General features: G+C 35.9%; 2 protein-coding genes across 2 annotated transcripts; one reads left to right on the top strand and one right to left on the bottom strand.

The window, feature by feature from the left end:
- Positions 1-7,763: 7,763 nt before the first annotated feature.
- LOC110460771 (eukaryotic translation initiation factor 3 subunit G-like) lies at positions 7,764-12,948 on the bottom strand. Its single transcript, XM_021513892.1, has 9 exons — positions 12,893-12,948; positions 12,734-12,780; positions 11,802-11,896; positions 11,448-11,507; positions 11,081-11,188; positions 9,595-9,907; positions 8,539-8,672; positions 8,128-8,234; positions 7,764-7,878 (listed from the first exon to the last, which is right to left on the bottom strand). The coding sequence occupies exons 1-9, from the start codon at positions 12,907-12,909 to the stop codon at positions 7,860-7,862; spliced, it is 900 nt and encodes a 299-aa protein (XP_021369567.1). The 5' UTR covers positions 12,910-12,948; the 3' UTR covers positions 7,764-7,859.
- Positions 12,949-13,025: 77 nt separating this feature from the next.
- Positions 13,026-19,465, top strand: LOC110460772 (protein C10-like). Its single transcript, XM_021513893.1, has 3 exons — positions 13,026-13,185; positions 15,930-16,106; positions 17,286-19,465. Exons 1-3 carry the CDS (start codon positions 13,143-13,145, stop codon positions 17,429-17,431), a joined length of 366 nt encoding a protein of 121 aa, XP_021369568.1. The 5' UTR covers positions 13,026-13,142; the 3' UTR covers positions 17,432-19,465.
- Positions 19,466-21,992: the final 2,527 nt, after the last annotated feature.

Genomic DNA, 21,992 nt, shown 5'->3' with positions numbered 1-21,992 from the left:
TTTGTCTGATTTCATCCTCAACCTTATCAACAGCCATATCTGAGGATAGCCTGGGAACATCTATGTGCTGTGTATATTCCCCTCTAGTTCTATCACTCGATGCAATACCAGAGTCCCTAGGTCTACGAGGTGTAGATTTTGAATAATGGACATGCCTTTTTATCCCTGGTGTCATAGGGCTTGTACGACCATGGTACGACCCGTCCCCTCTCTGGCTAACAGTTTCCTCGACATCCTCTAATGGACTGAGAACATCATCCTCTACATAGCTAGCCATCTTCACAAACCAATACAAATAACTATAAGGTATGACTATAAAAACAGTACAGGTTTATTCTAATAAACACAAATTATAATACTGAAACCTAACCACAGGGATCCCACACGCTGCCACCAAAATTATGTAACGTTCCGGGGTCCGTACCCTAGTCACTTCTAAGGATCCCTGTGCTGTAAGCTTAATTATAACTATACTACAGTTGCAAATATATACAAATATGTGTTACTACCTTGTAACCAGCATACCTATTACCTAATGCTTAATACATGATATGAACAGAATAATTACTGCACGACTATAGAACTAATACCAAAGCTATCTGCTCTGTATCAATATAACACACTACACACACTACCGTACAATCCAGGCAGTACACAACTCGACTACCTAGTCGCGGCTAGCCCTAGTCACTATAGTTGCCCTATAGTCAGCTACCTAGCTATATGACCTAGTCGCGCCGATCACGACAGCCTCATACTAGTATACAACTACAGCACTCTCTAATGACCACGACTATCCCTAGTCACGACTAGCTCTAACGACTATACCTAGTCACGACTAGCCTGGTCGCGACTACCCCTAGTCACGACTAGCACCAACGACTATACCTAGTCACGACTAGCCTGGTCGCGACTAGCACTGCACAGCCTATGCCCGTGACACCTTCTGTCTAACGGTATCTCGCTACAGCACTCAATCGTTTATTTAATATATCTTCCAGGCAGTGTGTGGATCAAGGCAAGACTTATTCAGTCACTTCTATCTTTCCAACACAAAGCCGGTCTCGCATATATTAGGTACTTGCGATCTGTCACTGCTGTACACACGCCGAGATCAGAACAGAACTGGGCCGATTGTCGCTGGATTCTGCCTATTTATACCCTCTTGCTATCCTAGCGACACCTAGCGGTGAGTGAGGTATAATCACCTGTACGTTTTGATTGTACCTCGAAAACTATCTGTCTTCTAAGCGTTCGAATTACGGAGACATAACACAAATGATTAACGCCAACAGATCAACGTATCTAACCTGAATAATATGCTAAATCAGCGAAGGTAGGATTACGATATGTACATTCATCACAATATTGAGTGACATTGAAACTAACATTATAGTGGCACAATGGAATCATGAAGTTATTGATACACCTCCTAGTTATATCCAATTGGTTAATTTAGTTTTTAGAAGTTACTTTGATAAAGTATGGCATGTGATGCTACAATTTTGCAGCATCTTTATCTGATCATGACTACTTTCACGTATTCGTATGTGATAGGTCCACCAGTAGCTCGTAGATGCTGGCATGCCAGCCCTCTTTACAGCATTTATCATTAGTTTCTCCTGTGTTGTCTTTCACACAACTTCTTGTTGAAACAACTGTTTCAATGCTGAACAAAAGAATGCTTTTCCTGTCCATATATATATTGTCTGTTTTATTTCCTTGATCTGCTAGTACTTCAATCCAGAATTTTGTTATGCCCGATTAGATTTTGAAATTACTAGAGCATGTGCATCTTATTGCACTGACACAATGCATTAGCTATTAATGCAAAGAATCGTGAACTATATCCCTAGATATCGAGCAGTGAAAGGTTCTTAGTATATTGTTGTACCTAATACGGCTCCGGTCTTGCACCAAAATTGCTTGTTTGTGCAATGAACCGCGTATCCTAAGGCGTGGTTTGTCTACAGCGTTCTGAGAAACTCATGTTGTGGCTATGACGTAGATTTTTCCGAGAAACATCCAGGTCCTATAAAAGGACGGCTTGTTGTATCCTTTTCACAATCAAACTTAAGTTTTGACATTCTAGTTCTAAGGACGACGCTAAAACTGCAAACGGCAATTTCTTAACATCAGGTATTTTAAAGTGAATAACAAGCAAATTCAGGATCGAACTTTACTTGACATATAAAAATGGCAGCAGTTGGAAGTCTTCGAATGCAAGTAGAGAAGACAGGCGTGTCGGTGACTGTGCCTAACAACGCTAAAGCCCGTCTGATGTACTACCTTAACTCCGTCTGTAATGTGCTGGAGGTCGGCAACGACGCGGGTAGCGAGATCAACCGATTGAAGAATTATAGAAATTATACTTCCTTATCGGCAGATGAGACGGACCAGCTCTTTTTGATGTGTTTGATGCTGTCTCCTGACATACTAATCAACAAGTGTTTCTTCCAAGACGACGCTATGTGTGGTGACAGAAGCAATGAGTTTTACAAGATCACCGCTGTGCAAAACCGCTTCGTCGTCAGCCATAGTATCATGATTGCAGGACGAAACCGGAGCGTTAACAAAATCATGACATTTAAGATGTCCTGGCTGAGACAGAACTACCTGGAACCAATAGAAACCCTGAAGAACGAGATGGAGGCTCGTAACAGACGTCAGAGACAGAGGCAGGCCTCCAACGACAGTTGTACCGTCATGTAGATAAACTACATTGTTACAGTGTTGAAGACCGTGCCGATAGTATCTATGAACTGGAGGGTCAGGAGCATGCGGTATATTATTAACCACTATATATAATTGTAACTGTAAAGTGTGAATATCATGAAGCGCTAAAGCGTTGATGTTTCATTCATAGTAAATATAAGTGGTATGTTATTTTTTACAAAAAAAATATCGATATATATACACTTCTGCATCGACTATGAAAGACAATAATCGGAAAATTAACTTTCTTCTGGAATATATTCACCAAGAACATGTAGTTTTGTGTGATATTTAATGCGATATTTCTCATATTTTAATGTTTAATTAACAGCTATGTTCTTATTTTTGTTTAATCGAATAATTCCTCAGTAATTAAAACAATTGTATTTCAACCTCATAAGATGTTTTCATAATATCAACCAACTAGATGAGAAATTGGTCAAACGCTTCACGCGACTACTTAAGTGTCATTTCGTCTCCTTGATGAACATTTCAAGCTTCCTACAATATCCATACGTCGACAAATCTAGAAAACGTACTTAGAATAGGACGAATAGTAAATGCCACTTTGGCTTTGGAAGTATCTGCCGTCCACTTTTTAAAGAGAGACAGGCCTCGGACGACAGCTGTATCATCTTATAGATCATGAATATGGTTACCGTACAGTCGATTCCTAGGAACACATAATGACGTGTACCAAACAAAGTAAAGGGTATGCTACATATTATTTAATAGTATATATTATTCCATTGTTTTGTTTCAACGTGATGATATGATGAATATGTATGCTTTTTTCTGCACTGACTGTGATAGACATGCATCGGTTATTTTGTTTTTGTTGTTATTTCAATTAAATCATCCTTGTGTGAATGATACAATTTTATGTCATAGGAGCAATAGAACATGAAATCGGTAAAAAAAATTATACGGCGACTTAAACACAAGTTTCGTACACTTTTTAAACGTCACCGAATATAGGGTGTGGAAAGAGGGGAAAATAGCAACTGCCTCTTTTGACAAGGAAACACCTTCCTTCCATTTCTAAAGTCTGGTATGATTTTACGTGATCAGACAAAACCACCGCTTTAACCAGAGAAAATCGGGATGGATTGATGAAGGATACAGCTGATATATAATCAATACTAAACAATACTTGTTATGGTTAATATTTAACACACTGATATGACTCAAAATTTACCAAAACCCCATTTTTATACATAATATGACGATCTATGACTTCTCTCCTGCAATCGCTGTCTGTGGATGTGAAAACGGTTTGTTAACGAAAAAATACAACGCTACAATTAAAATGTTGTTTCTATTGCTCGATTGTATTGCATTTATATTCACTTGACAAAGTAAGTGAATTTCAATACTTAAAAAGATGTTCTGATAAAAGCATTTTATTGTTCTCAAATAGTCGCTATGCAAGGCGATAGCAATGGAAATGTTTTATACATTATCACTATAACTTCCATTTAAACATTAACACATATACATGTAGTCTATAAATAACAAGACACCGTGTGGATTGAAGTACCAGTGATCTAACACTATTTAGTGGTCACTAACGTGACATTACTGCATCCTGGTACATGTACACTAGATAGATTCAATCTCTTATTCAACCGTTCTGTTTCGAGATCTTCAAAATAAACCCCTAGGTATTGTCGTGAAATGGTGGACGTAGCCCAGCATCTTATGTTATCGTGACAGAGGAAAGTATTTGTATACAAGATAACTGAAAATTAAGGGGTCTGTTTGGATTTATCTTCTGTAAATGTTGCCACTTGGGGTTAACACCAGAACTATAATGGGTGAAAACCCGTTGATTTTTATTTAATTTATCTTAAAATTTATCCTCATAACCATGCTTGTATATAAATATAGGTGTATAAAGCTGTGCAAAAAATAGTGTCCACAGTGAGGTGTAATTAGTGTACGAGACCTATGCAGCATTGCTTGGTCAAAATTAATTGATACTGTCAGTGTTCCCGATAACACTAACATGCTCAAATCTGGTAAAAAAGAATGAGTGATACTTGTGATACAATTGAATATTAGCCTACCAGCTATGTACGTGGCCATTTGTCTCTTGTACAATCTGGTTCTTTGCCAAATCCATCGCTTCAAATGGATACCATCGCTTCAAATGGATACCATCGCTTCAAATGGATACCAGTCACGTATTGCATCATATTATGTACTTTAATATGTTTTAAATGAACACATTTTCAGTCTTCGTTTATAATCAACAACCAAGGGCTAAATATTACCAGTATCAACAACCAATGAGTAAATATTACCAGTATCAACACCCAATGAGTAAATATTACCAGTATCAACAACCAAGGGCTAAATATTACCAGTATTAACACCCAAGGGCTAAATATTACCAGTATCAACACCTAAGGGCTAAATATTAACAGCATCAACACCCAAGGGCTAAATATTACCAATATCAACACCCAAGGGCTAAATATTACCAGTATCAACACATAAGGGCTAAATATTACCAGTATCAACACCAAGGGGCATAATATTACCAGTATCAACACCCAACGGGAAAATATACGTCAGCATCAACACATACAGGGTAATCTTACCAGTATTAACATGAAAGTACAATTAAATATATGACACAAGGACAAAATATGTCACAGCCTCTCTACAATCACAAAATTTACTACGGCGTCAACACACTTTGGCAAAATATGACCAGTTTCAGCATAAAAGGGCATAAGATACCGAGGCCTGCTCACAAATGTAGTTAGTGGTACATATCGTTCTGCGAAGAATGTCCTTTACTGAACTCTGTGTTTGAAGCATTCTGAAAATTAAGGACCAGCAGGACCTAAGGCTAACAATTCTTTTTGAAGTCAACAGAAGGGAGTTCGGTACCACATCGATGGGGCGCGATGGTTTCGGGGCCGCGATTGAGGTCCCTATACCGTTTCTCCAGTTAACTCTTCTAATTTTGCAAGTGATATGATCTGTCCCATATAATAGACCAAAAGAGCTGAACTTAATCGCATTGCTAGTCCTTTTGAAATGTTTCCGATATGAATTGGGAGTCCATTGGGTGTGTTACCAAAGAAAGAAAATGGAAAATATAGATTACTCCATCCTCTCAGCTATCCTCACTATGGTTCTGTCATATGGAATACTCTTCTGTGCATTATGCTTTTATCTATGATGCCAATTTGTTCACCCGAGAGACTAAAAATGCTTATATGGCCAAGACCGACATTAAATCTGCTTTTAGAATCATTCCCTTCATCCATCATCTTTTAAGCTTCAGATGGAATAAAAACAATTGCACTTTGATAAATGTTTATTGGTGGGGTTAGCAGAAAGTTGCAGGATATTTGAAGAATTCAGCACAGCACTCGGGTGGATTGCATACTGAAAGTCGGGTGCTAGCGCCATCTTTCATGTACTGTATGATTTTCTGCTCATAGAAAAACACACCAGAGCAGTGCCGTAGAGTCTTGAAAGGTTTTCAGACGTTATGTAAGCAATAAGGTGTACCTTTGTCAGTGTAAAACACATTTGGCCCTGACTAAGTCATGCCATTCCTTGGCATCACTCTTGAAGCTATGTTAATGGAGGTTCGCCTCTCGCTGGATATAAAAGATAAATAAAACGTAAAAAAAACACAGAAAGAAGTTAACCCTTTCACCACTGTAGACCATAATGGACTTATCCAGATGAATGTATAGTAGAGTCTACTCAAGTTACCTAGGGGTGAAAGGGTTAAGTCTCATTGGTACCTTGCAATTTGCTACTTCAATGACTCAATGACATCATGTTTTGGTAGCAAACCACTGACCTTCCTATCTAGAGAATTTGTTTACCAAAAATCAAAGGTTAGCTTTCTTCTGCTTCATAAAATCACTTTCAAATATTTTGACAACTGTTTTAACTGAACGTTATCCAGCAAGCATTCTTTGAGTGAAAATTCCACTACACATCATGATCTACAACTCAAGAGGTAAAGACACAGTTCTTTTAAATATTTTTTAATTATTGCAGCCATTTGTTAATTTGTCAAGTACTGGAGATTCATAGGCACTTCCCATTTTGCTGCGTTTCAACAGGTTTCAGATTTCATTTGTTTCACTATTAGTTCCACTGTTGAGCCCTGAACGAAATGGACAGCAAAAAGTCATATTTTGTTTGGACTTTTACATAACTTATTAACTTTTAAATATGAACTTCCTTACATCTTACTTCCAGTATTTTTTATCATGAAAATGCAACATTTGACTACCTTTCATAAAGTAAATTATGTACATCAGGAAAATCTTACAATCCTTCATAGAGATTTTCATTTTTAATAACTTGAAGAAAATTAAGTTTCGATCCTGGCTCAGAGCAATAATAGTCCAAGACTTGTAGCATATATTGTCTCTGCTTTTGACGTTGATATGAGGAAACATCGAACTGCAGTATTGCCAGCAAACATTATCTGACCAGAATGGTGGACGAGGCTGCAACTTCCTTAACTGAGAATGGATTCCATCTGCCTTCAAGCTTGGTCTGGATATTGGTATTTACAGTTTGTGTACAATTATTTTGAAAAAGCATGGGACAATAATACAACTGAACCCTTTTTTCGTGGCAGGTTTCAAACGGAAAAAGAAAGTGCAATAATTAAATAAAAGTTCCAAAATATTATTTGGTTGAAGCAAAAAGAAAATAATTAACAAATTTGGGGTAGGAATACCAGGACTTGCGTAAGCGATGCCCATGAAAAAAAAATCATGAATTATTATTTTGGCAGATGGTAAAGCATGAATGAAAATATCAAAAATAAATTGTAAATCTGAAAAACAAATTTCTGCCATCATATGCTCTTACCATGGTCTAACAAACAAACAAAAAGAGTGCACCAAACCTATATTCTTTTGTTGGCAGTTTTGAAAATATTTTACTTGTCTGCACACCTGAAGGCCAATGATAAAATATTAGGAAAATGGGCTCAGCAGACAGCATACAAAACTAGTCCATCAAGGTATATTTTTAAAAAACAAGAACTCCATCAGTCCAGTTATATAATTTATTGTCTCGTCGATACATAGCCCTCAATTTCCAACGATGACCTTGGAAAGTTGTCTTAAAGTCGTTTCTTCTCCCGAAGTCTAACTTGTGCCAGATGGTCTGAAAGAAAATAGTAAGAGCATACATTTTTTTCCTGTATTCAAAATAAAAGAAACAACGTTTTCAATGATACAAGGTTTATGATTATAGAAAAATCTTTTAAAACAATGAATATTAAATCTTTGGTTATCTATTTTCAAAGTCAAAGATATTTCGAAATAAAACGTTTTATATTATGATTTAAACAATCCAAAACTGATCACGGACAATTTATTTAGAACCAGTGTAATTGATTGAACTTCTACTCACTTGGCCCATTCTACGTTAAGAATCAAGTGATCGTATCCGAAGCCTGAGACACCTGTGATAGCCCTGGCTGCATCTTCCCGACGGTGGAAGTTGATAAATGCAAAACCCTGCAAAAGTTATATAAGGAAAAGGTGGTGATACTTCAATTTTAATAAACTCTTCCTAGTGAGTTGTTTGTGTCCTGTTCTGACCTGAAACTGATCGCAAGTTAACAAAAGGATTATAACAGATTTCCTGATTATTTTTTTACCAAAATTAAAGCCCAATTTGATATCAAAATCAGACCAGAATGATATACCTTCCTACAAAGATAATGTTAGATTCAGGTCAATTTTATAAAGCATCAACATGAAAAAACAAAATTTGGAGAAAACATGATCAAAATGTTCCAAGTGTTGAAATAATAAGTACCTTAGACTGGCCTGTGTTCTTATCCTTTGCCAAGTAAATTCTCTGTATAGGACCGAATGGTCGGAACAATTCCTGAAGATCAGATTCCCTCGTATCTTCCGAAAGGTTTGTCACTCGAATGGTGGCTGACTCATCTGTGGAAATAAATGTTATCAGCCATTCGTGTTACATCCAACAACCCATACACTTAAATATATGTTTGGTCTGATTCATATTTTTAGTACAGGTTTTGAAGAGATTGACAATTTAGCATGTAACAAAAGGACTAAAGTCCCATACTTGTTATGTCCCTTAAGTCTTTCCTTATAGACAATGCATTATTGTGCAGATCTAGAGTTGAAGCCAAGTAAATAACAGACAGATTCATGTTAAGTCTCCTTTGTTTAAATTGTGTCAAGTACTGTTAGCTTCAAATAATTCTGATTAGCTTGAAATACTAATAAAACCAGCAGAAAAATCAAGATTCAAAATAGCTATGTTATTGCCATAAGAATTCGGTAAGTTAATATGTGTGTGTTAGCATGGTCTGTGAGACAATACAATAAATCAGCCATTACAGACCATGCTAACACACACAACAACATCTTAGACTGGAACAACTCGAAAGTGCTTGAAAGTAAGTTGAAAGGGAGGACAACTGGAAAGTCAAACAATACATCTGGGTTAGGAGAGAAGGGGATTCGATGAACAGAGACGAGGGGGGCCACCAGCTGAATCATCTTTATGACCCCATTTTAATATCCACTAAGGGGCGAAATGGGTAAATATGTTGATCGTCCCCCTAACTGCCTACATTATTAGAGTGCAATTGGGCGAATTGTCTCCATGATTTTTGACAGCTGACTTTACTTGATTCAGCCCTTTGTAGCTTAGCGAGTTGTTTTCAGTGGATTAAAGATGAAACACCGGCCATTTACACTTTTTGCTTGAAAAAGGAAACAGACATTTTCGAAAGCTTGCAAAATATTTTTTCAATTCCTGTTTGGTTTCATAACAAACTTAGCCTTTATTAGTCATACCAAACTGATAAATCTTATCCCGAATACGATAACTTACCTCTTTTACTCTGCATGGTCTCTCCAGCTCCCCTTTTTGCTCCGTCCCTTAAACTTGGTGGCACATATTTGCCACCTGCTGTCGATCCCATCCCAGCTGCTGATCCGGCAGCTGTGGCCGCTCCGGGGCCACCTGGTGGTGCTGCCCCATCTGCAGTTGCTGGCTTGTCATCCTGGAGTTTTTCCTGAAGTGGTCCAAGGGTGTCTTTGTATGGACACTTTGTGGTCCAATGCTCTCCCTTACAGATACGACAAGACACCAACTTCTGGGTTTTCAATTTATTCAGAGGGTCCTCCACCTGTTCTGACTGCTCCTGTACATATAGAACAATGAAATATATAGTATAGTTTTTGAGTACTGGTAATTTTACTAGCTCTTGTAGGCATGATATTGTGGGGAAAAAATTGTACTGTGGTGTTTTAAGAGAGCTCCTGTAGGCATAATATCATGAAATATATAACATTTTGTTAGGATGACTTCTTAATGTTTTCATTATAAACCATCATAACTAGGCGTAAGGTTAAGTTCCCTGGGGATGGAAAGCTGGGGGGGGGGGGGGGGCATTTTCTTCCTAAATTTTACAACAAATTGTTTCTACATGAATTGGAAAAATATAGCATTATTAACCTTGAACATTTTTTTCTAGGGGAAACAGCTTGCATTCTGATGCAAAACTAGGCAGAAACCTCACTGGAGCGTTATTTGAATGATGGGTGTTGCCTGTTGGTTCAGTTTGTATAACACACTTGCCGGAATGAATATAAACATGGTCCATCGAGCCTGTGGTGCTTTACTGTTATGTTGTTAGTAAAATTTATTTGAAAATGTGAACTGATTATATTAGTCATTTGTATATTATCATTTATTTGAAAAATACGGAAATTGAAAAGCCTTCCACCTTTGTAGGCTATAAGTCAAATATCATTACTGTAGGCATTGTAGTTCTTTAGAACAAGATGTTTAAACTTTTCAACATATTTGACTCCTGACTGTATTTAGATAGCCTTTCACATCAGCAAAGGTAATGTGTGTGGTACATGATGTACAGTGTCAGAATATCTATGAAGCTGCATCACAAAGTCTGGACAAACATTGCAGTGATTTGACATTGAATTCTCTCAGTAACCTTAGACAATAAGTTAGCAGATCTGTGTATGATATGAATTTTAAAGGTCCAGTTGAAGTAAAAATTCACTGGCTCTGTGGTGCATTCTGGGCTTAAGATAAAGCTTTTCAAATCTGCTGAAATTTCAGATGAATTTACAAAATATGTACTGGCCCAGGGGGGTAACTCGTTTAAAAACATAATGGTTCACTCAAAACCAGCAGTTAATTCCACCCCTCCCTGTCATAACTCACACATATATTTTCCTTGTTCAGTTTTACATTTGCTTATTTTGTCTGAACTGTAACATTTTTTCGGGTTTTGGCAAATGTATTAACTCAATTCAATAAAACTAAAACAGCCCCCCCCCCCCCCACTTACCTCTTCATTGTGGACAAACGCCATTGGGATCTCTTCAACTTGGACAATGGTGTTGGCCGAATTTGGACCAGGAGGGTCATTCTCTGCTTCCCCAAACTTCCGCCAATTCTATAAAAACATCAATTTGTAATACTGAATAAAAAGTTGATAAACTTGAAATTTTGATGAATTTACATTTTTTTTGTTAACTCCTCAGTATAGATGCTAATAAAAGAAATGCAGAAAACTTTATATCAATGTTTTTCTTAATTAACAGAATAATTCTATTTCCACAAATACAAGGTATTCATTTAAAAATCTAAATTATTCTTGCACTTTTAAATAGCCTAAATGTTATCTTCGATTTCAGTTGTCAATAGGTACTCACTTTCCTCTTGGCAACAGTCTTTGGAGCTCGTCTGTGCTCGATTTTATAGGTCTTCACTGTCTAGATTAAAAAAAAATAAAAAAAATAGATGCTAAGGTAGGTATGATAACTACGTTATATATGTAACTTGTTCCCATAATAACAAGTGTGATTAATGCACACTATTTTTTGGAAATACTTTTTGCAATATTCAGTTTTCAATAAGATTCATCAGTTTGGAAATTTGTGATATCAAAGTTTTACTTTTTGCACAAACAATGTACGTATTAAACGAGTCGCAACGTTTCAAGACCGACTGGTTCCTTTGTCAAATTGTAAATTACACAGAAATATCCAAAACCATCTAATAAATACCTTGACCATCTTTCCTTCATCATTGAATCTAAAATCTACGATCACTTTTATCCCCTTTGCTTCGTCAATGTCTTCCGAAGAAGGTGGGAGGGCACCTGGAAAACACATATTCAACTCAAGTTTCTCAATCTTGTACTTGAAGAAATTATGCTCTATGGAATATTACTGCACCGGACTACAAAAATTTATTTTGAATCCACTTTAATTTTGGGGAACACTAAAATGGAGTTGCATTGCTGGGTTTTATTAACAAGGTTTGTTTCTGTAAAAACATGCACTTCTCTTGGAAAATACATTGTTCCGATATTTGAAAGAAATATATATTCCACTTAAGGTAGTTTTGTCCTGTATGTAATTACCAACACATGTCCAATCCTGAAGATACGCTCTTACTTTGATGAGTAATGTTTTGTCTTTAGTCGGATGTTTGTTTTTGAAATCATTTGTGAAGTATTTATTTTCCAAGAGAATGCTACAAATGTATTCCCTCAGATCAGAGACGTATATACAATGTATATATATACTATATATATGTCTGCTCAGATTGACAAGATTACCACCTGTCACCTAGTAGTGAATATGTGTAGTGGAATTGGACTGGGTCGATCGCCGGAGACCAGGTAGCTCAGTTGTAGAGTCTGTCTATAACTATGAGGGTCCCGGGTTCGAGCCCGGTTGAGATCTGACCGTGCGTTTTCCTGTTACGACGTACGTGGTTGTCAATATAAACCCTACGGCACGCATATGTGTACTTTTTTGTGTGCAGGCAAGAAGTTAATTTGCCAAAATAGCAAGTAATCTGAATCTCAATGTAACGTTTTTTGTCGTCATATAGTCAGATATTATGATTATTTACTATACAATAAGGGAGATTCATTCATCGCGCAGCAGATTTTTGCCGGGTTTCATTTTGCCGGTGAAGGTGTTCTTACCATCTTCGCCCTGTTCCACCTGTTCAGCCCAGCTAAAACTCTTTGGTCTAGAAGATAAAATAGTTCAATGTAAGTAAAATACAATTAATCTGATTGCTTCTAAGTGTCAGAAAACATGTAAAATACATAAAAATACGCCACATTTTCCGATATACTTACTCTTCCAGAGACGGCATGACTGCAATACTCACTTCCGCATATGCGCAAAATGATTAAAGAAAAGATATACAAGCGATAAATATTTTAATCTCTTTATTACAATTAAGATTTGGTATCGATTTGTAAGGATTATTTTAAAATGTTGTTTCATGCAAATAAATAACGTTATGTGAATTTTGAGGATGACAGATTCACTACTGTTGGTTTCATTTTGATTTATCGACTAGATTATCTGATTTCCTAAAGCAAGATGGCTGCGCCCGTACATAATTTTTCAGTTCAAGATTGTAAAGGTAATTACAAAGGCACTTGCTGCGACAAATGACGTTAAGAGCAACTAATGACGACAAGATCTAGAATATTCATGCTTTTAAATAGCTTTGTTAGTAATCGCTAGTGAGATATGCGAATTGTATCAGCACATATAGCATCGGTTGTGAATCGGAGAAAAAATAACGGGACCAGTCGTTCCGTACCACCGGCAATCTGTAACACAGGTGCTCGGGTTCTGGAATATATGTGATATATTATCGCAACCCCTTATACTAATTCCAGAACCCGAGCACCTGTGATCCGTAACAGTCAACCCGTGCCAAGATTTAGTTGTTCCTTACCAAGGATTTTTTTTAAGTACCAAAGTATTATATAACGTTACGTTCCTTACATGTTTCTCATACATTTATATAGTATTTAGTGATGGATGGAGTGGCGACAACTGAGTGGTTTATGTGTGCTATGTCAGTTTCAGAGTTACAAAATACACAAAGAGGCTAACTAGCCTTATTTTAAATACCTCATTGAATTATTTATTGGAAGAACGACTGGTATTTAAAATAACATTTAGCAGCAATGTTCTTCACGTTGTTTATCAACCATATTTTATTTTATATGTTGACATGGAAATTTGGAGAGTAGGTACCTGGGACAGTGTGCTATAAACTTTCCTCATATAAATTACCTTGACCTACTTTCAAAGACACGGGGTTCAAAAGTGCAAAACAAATTTAAAAAACTTATTCTGAATAACCAATAGGCCTATATATAGAGCAATGCTATTTAGCCAGTAGGTACCTGGCATGAAGTGCTATACATTTTCTTCAAATAAATGACCATGACCTACTTTCAAGGTTACAGGGTTTAAAAATGTAAAAACCTCTAAACAACTTCTTCTGAAAAACCATGAGGCCTAGAGCAATGATAATTTTGCCAGTAGGTACCTGGCACAAGAGTGCTATAAAGTTTTCTCAAATAAATGACTTTGACCTACTTTCAAGTCCACAGGGTGCAAAATTGTAAAAACCTTTAAACAACTTCTGAATAATCAAGAGGTCAAGAGCAATGATATTTTGCCAGTAGGTACCTTGGACAGAGTGCTATGGACAGAGTGCTAAAAGTTTTCCTCAAATAAATTACCTTGACCTACTTTCACAGTCTCGGGTCAAATATGTGAATACTTCGTCTGCAATATCTGGAGGCCCTGGGTGATAATATGTGACCAGTAGCATGCTAGGATAGATAAGTACAAAGTTTCATTTAGTCTGGAACATTCTTAAGCCAAGGATACTTAATATATTGATATATTTGCAAACGTTCTTTTATTGAGAATATTTTCCCATGATTGCTCAAATATCCAGGTGAGCGATACAGGCCCCCTGGGCCTCTTGTTTTAATTGAATCAAAGGTAACACAATAAGCTGTTTTTCTACAGGAATTTAAGTAAAATAATCTTTAGCTCATTTTCTCAAACATCGTTGCAGATGTGACCAGTTATGTATTTACTTTCACTACTTTTTACTTAAGCAACCACCTTAGCTGTTGATAGGATGTCAAATCATGTACAACCCACCATCTACTACTACCCCCNCCCCCCACCCCCCAAAAAAAATAAAACACCCCTGATAATGTCAACTAGCCTGCAGGGGTATGCACACAGCACTGCACAAAAAGTCAGGGCCCGTATTCATGAACCCGTTCTCATGCTCAAGTCTTGATTTTGTGCTAGTCTAATTTCTTGTTCCAGTTATAAACTATTTAAAAAATCTTATTTTGTTAAAGTTTTGGACAAAAAAACAAAAACAAAAAGCTGAATACTGTTTTCAATATTTAAATTTGACTTTTTGATGGTTGTCATGATTTAAGTGAATTACAAGAAAGCTGGCTTGAGCACAGAATCCATGCTTGAGCATGAGAACGGTTTCATGAATACGGGCTTAGGACTCAGAAACCTCAGAAACAGATACAGCACATAAAAAGGTCTCAGATGACACCAAAGCACCTTTGAGGTGGATATCAAAGCTACAATTAATGTATAACATTTTTTTGCTCTTCAACCAGGTATCAGCTCACAGTAGGTTGAGAGAGTTCCTAGCATGTTGCAATAGCTACTTGTAATGGCCGGCTTATAAATTAGGCCTTAGGGCTCAGTGCTCAGTATTGATTGGGACTACACAGTGGCCATTTAAAAGTGCAACTACACTGAAAGATTACCTTGACCCAAATAACAGCCAACACCACAACGAGTCACATATTTTATAAAACATTTACTGATTTTTTAATTTTAAGTTAAGATCTGGTTGCTGGAATATATTTGCAGTGTTCTCACGTCATTTATAAAAGAAGGAAATGCAACTAGAATCAAGAAATATAAGCTTGAATTCATGCCTACCAAAATATTAGCTAAGGATGTAAGACTATTATTTAACATTTAAATGTAAAATTCATTAACAATGAGTGATACCATCAACATTAAACACTATTTTCATATGGCCTTATATTACAAGTTAGCTGTTGCAACAGGTTGGGATTTCCCTCAACTTTCAGAGGTTATCAGCTAGCTCGCACTTGTGATTCTTTGTATGTTTTGGTGGAATGCACTATCTTTGTCCGTAATGGAAAAAATTGTATAATGAAAATGACCACAATTCAGCTATTAAATTTTAATTACATGTCAAAATGAATGATATTTTACGGTAATAGCATGTCATGAGAACTGTTGCACATTTTTCATTGCTGTATATAATTGTTTTGTATTTTGCAGTTGCCTTACAGGATGTCCTTGAAGCATTGCTGCTCCCTGAAAATGCTTCGAAGATAAAGGAAGCCAAGGACAGTGCTGGTAATGACATGCTCAGAGCCATGCAAATTGTGTTCCCTGCAGTCACACAGATACAGATGGAAGTGATAGAGAGATATGGTTTCACTCCAGATGGGGATGGTATGTACATGTATATCTAATCCATACACGATTTCTATATTTTTTTAGCAATAATTTATGGAACATATTAATATTAATATTTATTACATTTTTGCCAGTGAAATATCGGATTCTATCTACTTGATAAAAGTACTCATGAAAAGTATCAAAATATTAGCCACACTCGTGAAATATATTTGTTATTACTGAAGACACCATTAAATATCCTCTATATACATTTCTGTGATACAGATTTTGAGAATTTTTTACTGTACTGTTGTTTACTTTATAAATATTATTAACTACACAACATTTAATATAGTGCCCTGTCTAGCTAGAATAAGCAACACTAAAAGCGCTTCACAGTACATATATAACAATTTATACAATCAATTGATACAGTTAACATACACATTAAATAATACATTTATCAAAGTTAATGATACTGTACATTAATCAATGTATTTTATGTAGTAATGATAAGTTTCAGAGGATGTTGTTTGATATCTCTCCTTAGGTTTATTCCTAATAAATCTGTTTTTAGTGTCTTTCTGATTTTGAGTGGTGCCTATTTCTGAAGACTTTCTTAAATATAGAATCCATGATCAAATTTATTTGGAATAAAATTGTATGTAGATATGATTTCAAACCTATTTTCTTGCTGAAACGTAAAAAAAAAATAGTCCAGTGAAATTTCTATTTTCTGCTGCTGTGTCAGCATCCCCACTCACATACTTTTGCTTTCATGCCTACCTATGGCTGTTTAGGACTATAAATTACAAGGACCTGTTCATTTCTGCGGAACTATTTTCAGATATAACATTTTAGGGTATAAATCTTGGCTAATGTTTATGCAGGCCTTGCAAGGCTTTGTCAAGGCTCGCCTGACAGCACCATCAGATTACTAGGCCCGACCTTATTTCATAAACAAACAACTCTGGTCTAACTGGTCCAATCGTTTGGATCGCGATAAACGAAAACGGCCCAGATCAAGTGTTTGAAGTAAGGTAATTCTCACAACTTGTGTCTTGTATGGAGGATTTTATAGGGTTTTTATTTTTTAAATGATTATTTATCAATCATCAGTTATTTAAGGATAAAGTATAACAGATTTCAACCAATTCCCAACACTAACTATTTTTGTTATATGTTTTGCATGTGCTACATATATGATTGTCTTGTTTTTGAATCCTCCTACAGGTGTAATAAGATTCACTCAGACAGTGAAGGTTTACGAGAAACAGGACAAGGAGGTTGCCCAGCTGAACCAGGAGCTTAAAGCATGGCTGATCCCACCTGTGTCCCTGTCTTCGTCTGATGGTACAGACACATCTGGGACATCATAACAACAGATTTCGGAGTTAATGATCTGGATATATAGTGTGTTGAAGAAAACTGAAGCATATCAGTGAATTTTCCAGGTCCAGTCCAGGACAGAAAAAACGCCAGTGTCATCAAGAATTTGATACATGTATTTTGAAATCAAAAAAAGAAAATTTTAACAGAAGAAATTGCAATGCATAGTAACACTTTGCCTCATAGTGAAGCGACAATGTGATACCTACAGGAACAAAGGAGTGGCTTTGTTGTATGGTGGGGGGGGGGGGCACAGATTGGTGTAGCTTAATAATAAATATGAAACAAACCTTCCAGGACACCTCAAACAAGGGTATGAGCTTGGTTTTTGTACATTTATCGGGAACAAGGTGTGTAAGGATTGGAATGGAGAGTGAAATACTTAAACACATACATGTATATGTACTCTTGGAATGATGTGTGAATGATACTAATCAGTAGTTTGATATCTCAAGTATAAAACACTTTTGAATTTATATGACATCAAGTTTAGCGAACAGTAGTTTATACAATTAGCTAGTGTATCGTATGATAGTTTATCACTTTATATGTATTTTACGATTGCTTGTATATGTATTTACACTCTTCGCCATATTCTATTAAATGTGATAGTGTTCCAATTCATGATCATGTTACCTACATACTCAGTCTAGAATAACTGACTACCTCTGCTGTATCAAAAAAAAACCATTTGAAATGAGATAGTCAGTTATTTCGAACTGTTACATAGCTAGTGGCTTTATTCATTTAAAATTTACATCAACTTTTATACATTTCTATGTAAGAATTGAGCAGTATGTGTTTGTTCTTGTTTATATGTAAGTATCGCTATAGAAGCAATACAGTAGTGCTTGTTTATACAGAACCAGTGTATCTGTAAAATTACCGTACAGAACACGATCATATTAAACCCTCTGTGTAAGAGTGTTTTTCTCTCCTCTGTGTAAGAGTGTTTTCTCTCCTCTGTGTAAGAGTGTTTTTCTCTCCCGTTTGTTTTTAAACTTTGTTTATACACTGTATTTGTATAGGTTAGTGGGTTAAGCTTTACAATGTGATAGTTGTGTTTTAGGTTGTAAAGGGGTATATTTGTCTGGCAGTATAGAGTGACACAGAGAACTAGTTCACAGACTTATCATGCATGTGTTCTCGTCACACTGAATATATCTTATTGTGAAATTTTTCCTTTCGCCAAAATCCACAAAGTGATGTGTTTTTCTGGTAAACAAATTGGTTGTCAACATGTTTTTTATTTGAAATACCAGAACGCAGCAGCGTAACCGAACAAAGCACACAATTTATATCTTGTTGTCCATATAAAGTTGTAACTTTGTATTTTATTTTCATCTTTGTTCCAATACACATGTAAAGTTACCTGAAGTGAAATCATAAAGCTATGGTTGATTTTTATGTGAATAAAGTTTTTAGTCTGTATCGTTTGCAAACACTGATAAAAGTCTTTCTAATAATTAGAAATTTGTGTTTTGAATAAGTTTAATAAGTTTTACATGTTTTAACTCTTTGTGCTTCTTACAAAGGAGTAAAGATTGTAATTTCATTTGTTGAAAAGATAGAACAGAACTTTTTTACATGTATTTGAACACACAATTGTTTGCCTAGAAGACTTGCCCTATATATGATAGATATGATCATGTTGCCATTTTTCGTAATTTGTATATTTTCATCTCAACTGGGACAAAGTCCCAGGAAGATTATGCAATGGTGCAATATATTCTGTGCTTTGTAAAATAAAATTAAGACAATCAAGTCTTAAAGAGTCGATAGAGTTAAAATACAAAATGGTTAAACAAAAGACCTGGTGAGATTAAAGGGCCCCTTGGGATATTGTTATTTAGACATTTAAGTCGCCATGTTTTACAAGTTGAATTTATTTGTGATGTTTTGCTTATGCAGTACTGTAGTTGATCAAGTGTGTAAGCTTTGTATGTGAACTGAAGCAATGTTTTAATTTGCAATGTTTTATTTACTCGTGAACTGCAAATAAAATTTGACCAATTTCGTAAAAATACTGTTTGTAGTGTTGAATAGGTGGGTGAAAAAAAGGTATACATACAAACATATTTTGTATAATGAAAGTGATAAAAAAATCATTTAAGAAATTAGCAAAATATTACCTGCCCTAGTCAGAGGTTTCATAACAATCAATCATGATCAATGTGTCTAACCACGGACTTAGATAGCAACACACCTGAAACAGCTTTCGACTTCTCATAAAGCATGTCTCTAACCACAGGGACCTAAAACTTAGGTGCAGCAGCTATGTTTTCTCTTAAAGGGATGTATTCAGAGTAATATTACAAGTTTTAGGTTTTTAGGTCACTAGGTCAACACTCGCCCATAGGGAGGGGGTATTGAGAGTTGATCTAAACCCCTAAAACATGTAATATCACTCGTGAGCACCTCAGTTTTGGTCCAAACATAGCTGCTGTAAAATATGTTCAGGTCCATGTGTCTGTAAGCATTGCGTGATGCCACAATTATATACTGTGTACTTTAGTACACGAGAAATAAAGACACTTTATTGTCTAAAACAAATCGAATCACGAACAGTAAAATGAAAAGGGAAAACAATCACCAAAACACAAAGATAGTAGACAACGAAATCGAAACTCATCTAGAGGGAAATGGAAACAGTGTATTTAGGAAAAATAGACAAAAACTGAGGCATGTTATGCATGGTCCCTTAAAAGGGAAGCGGTTCCCTGCAAGACGTCTTCAGGAAATTAAGTAGTCGCAAACAATTCACAATCAACTGGTAGTGATTAAATCTTAAAGCACAATAAACACTGAAACATTGTAGATAAACATAGAAATATACGAAAAAATCAGGTAACAATGCTGATGGTGTATTGTTTCCATATAGATCTGGAAGAGCTTTACCCATATTTGCAAGCTATTTTTCCATGCCATACCCGATCTGAACAGACTTCTTTGGGTATTTAACCAGAACAGAAAACCACCTTGAAACGATAAATGAGTGAAACAATACTGTAGGAAGAACCAAATCAAAGCAATGAATAAATGTCTTAATTGTTTAAGCTAACGACCAAAAATAGCAAAGAATGTGTGCTGTATAATATAAAGTGGGCAACCCATACATGGCGACCGATAAGTACCATATTAACTCATTCACCCCTGAAGACACATTTGAACTCTTCCAATTCAAAGGTTGGAATGGTCCATTATGAAATTTTAGGTGTGAATGAGTTAAAAGGGACGACCCATACATAGCAGCAAATTAGTAATGGAATGTCTGTGACAAGCCAGCATCACAGGGACCTGAGAATTTGTTAAAGCTATATTTGGTTCTTAACTAAGGTGTTTAGAGTAATATTACACGTTTGGGGGGTTTAGATCAATTTTAGGTAACAAATTCTCAGGTCCCTATGACCATCATAACACTTAACACCTAAAAGAGATATCTATTAATTTTGGAGATCTTTCATAAAACAATAGATATGTAATAATTAGGAGATATTAAGAATGGGATGAAGGGCTAACAAGTTTGTTCAAATGAATGACCTTGACCCACTTTCAAGGTCACAGGGGTCAAATGTAAAATCTTCAAACAACTTCTTCTCAATAACCAAAAGGCCCAGGGTACTGAAATTGGTCCTGTAGCATGCTTGGATGAAGGGCTACCAAGTTTGTTCAAATGAATGACCTTGACCCACTTTCAACCTAATGTCCTTGTTCTATACTCAAGGTCACAGGTGTCTTATGTTTAAATCTTTTAATAGTTTCTTATGAATCAACCTGATACTCTGCCTGTAGCTGTATTTTAGTCCACTTTTAAGATTACAAGTTTGAGATTAATATCAGGTGAGCGATGCAGGCCCATTGGGCCTCATGTTATTATTCATCTTTGATCATTTGACAATATCTCAAATTCAACTGGCGATATCTTTCATTCATTTAAAGATATCTGTATAACATTTATAGAGATATTTTATTGTTTCAGAGATATCTCTATTTCATTTAAAGATATCTCTATTCTGTGGGTATTAAATGTCACCTGGCTTGTAATATAGTTAGTAATGATGTGCAAAATTCATATATAATGAAGTATTACTCAATGTATGTGAACTGTGAACATGCTATTTCTTTTTATATATAGTATATTAAAGCTATATTTATGGTATTACCTGGAACACTAGTTTGTACATGTAAAGATAAAAAAAAAAAAAATTAAAGAAAGACCTCAGAAAATAACAGGTCGTAGTTTTGACTGGATATTTGATCTAACACTAGACTTTTAAGTGAATGGCCTTTTGAACCCAAGAAAAATAGTGTACACTTTAAATCAAAATATATAGTGGCAAGATTGTGGGGTCGGCGAGTTGGGACGTCACAAAAACTAGTCTTCCTTCACTGGTAAGGCCAAAATACACTACAGACTGGATTCTGTTGCAAGTGTATTGTATTCAAAAAACATCAAATATTTTTACAAAATAGTTATAGCCAATTATATATCATGTAGGTTACAGTGGCATATCCAGAGACTATCTGGGGGGGGGTTTCCAAATTTCCAAC

Source organism: Mizuhopecten yessoensis, unplaced genomic scaffold (assembly GCF_002113885.1).
Source record: "Mizuhopecten yessoensis strain PY_sf001 unplaced genomic scaffold, ASM211388v2 scaffold10479, whole genome shotgun sequence".
Lineage (NCBI taxonomy): Eukaryota > Metazoa > Mollusca > Bivalvia > Pectinida > Pectinidae > Mizuhopecten > Mizuhopecten yessoensis.
Note: the sequence above shows the minus strand (reverse complement) of the source record. Positions and strands in the feature narration are given on the sequence as shown.

Excerpts from the sequence above, each read along its gene's own strand:
- LOC110460772 (XM_021513893.1), top strand. The coding sequence starts at position 13,143 with ATGGCTGCGCCCGTACATAATTTTTCAGTTCAAGATTGTAAAG. Across the intron at positions 13,186-15,929 it reads TTCAGTTCAAGATTGTAAAG|TTGCCTTACAGGATGTCCTT; the intron begins GTAATTACAAAG and ends TGTATTTTGCAG. Across the intron at positions 16,107-17,285 it reads TTTCACTCCAGATGGGGATG|GTGTAATAAGATTCACTCAG; the intron begins GTATGTACATGT and ends ATCCTCCTACAG.
- LOC110460771 (XM_021513892.1), bottom strand. Across the intron at positions 8,673-9,594 it reads GACCATGCAGAGTAAAAGAG|ATGAGTCAGCCACCATTCGA; the intron begins GTAAGTTATCGT and ends TTATTTCCACAG. Across the intron at positions 8,235-8,538 it reads AGAACACAGGCCAGTCTAAG|GGTTTTGCATTTATCAACTT; the intron begins GTACTTATTATT and ends TAACTTTTGCAG.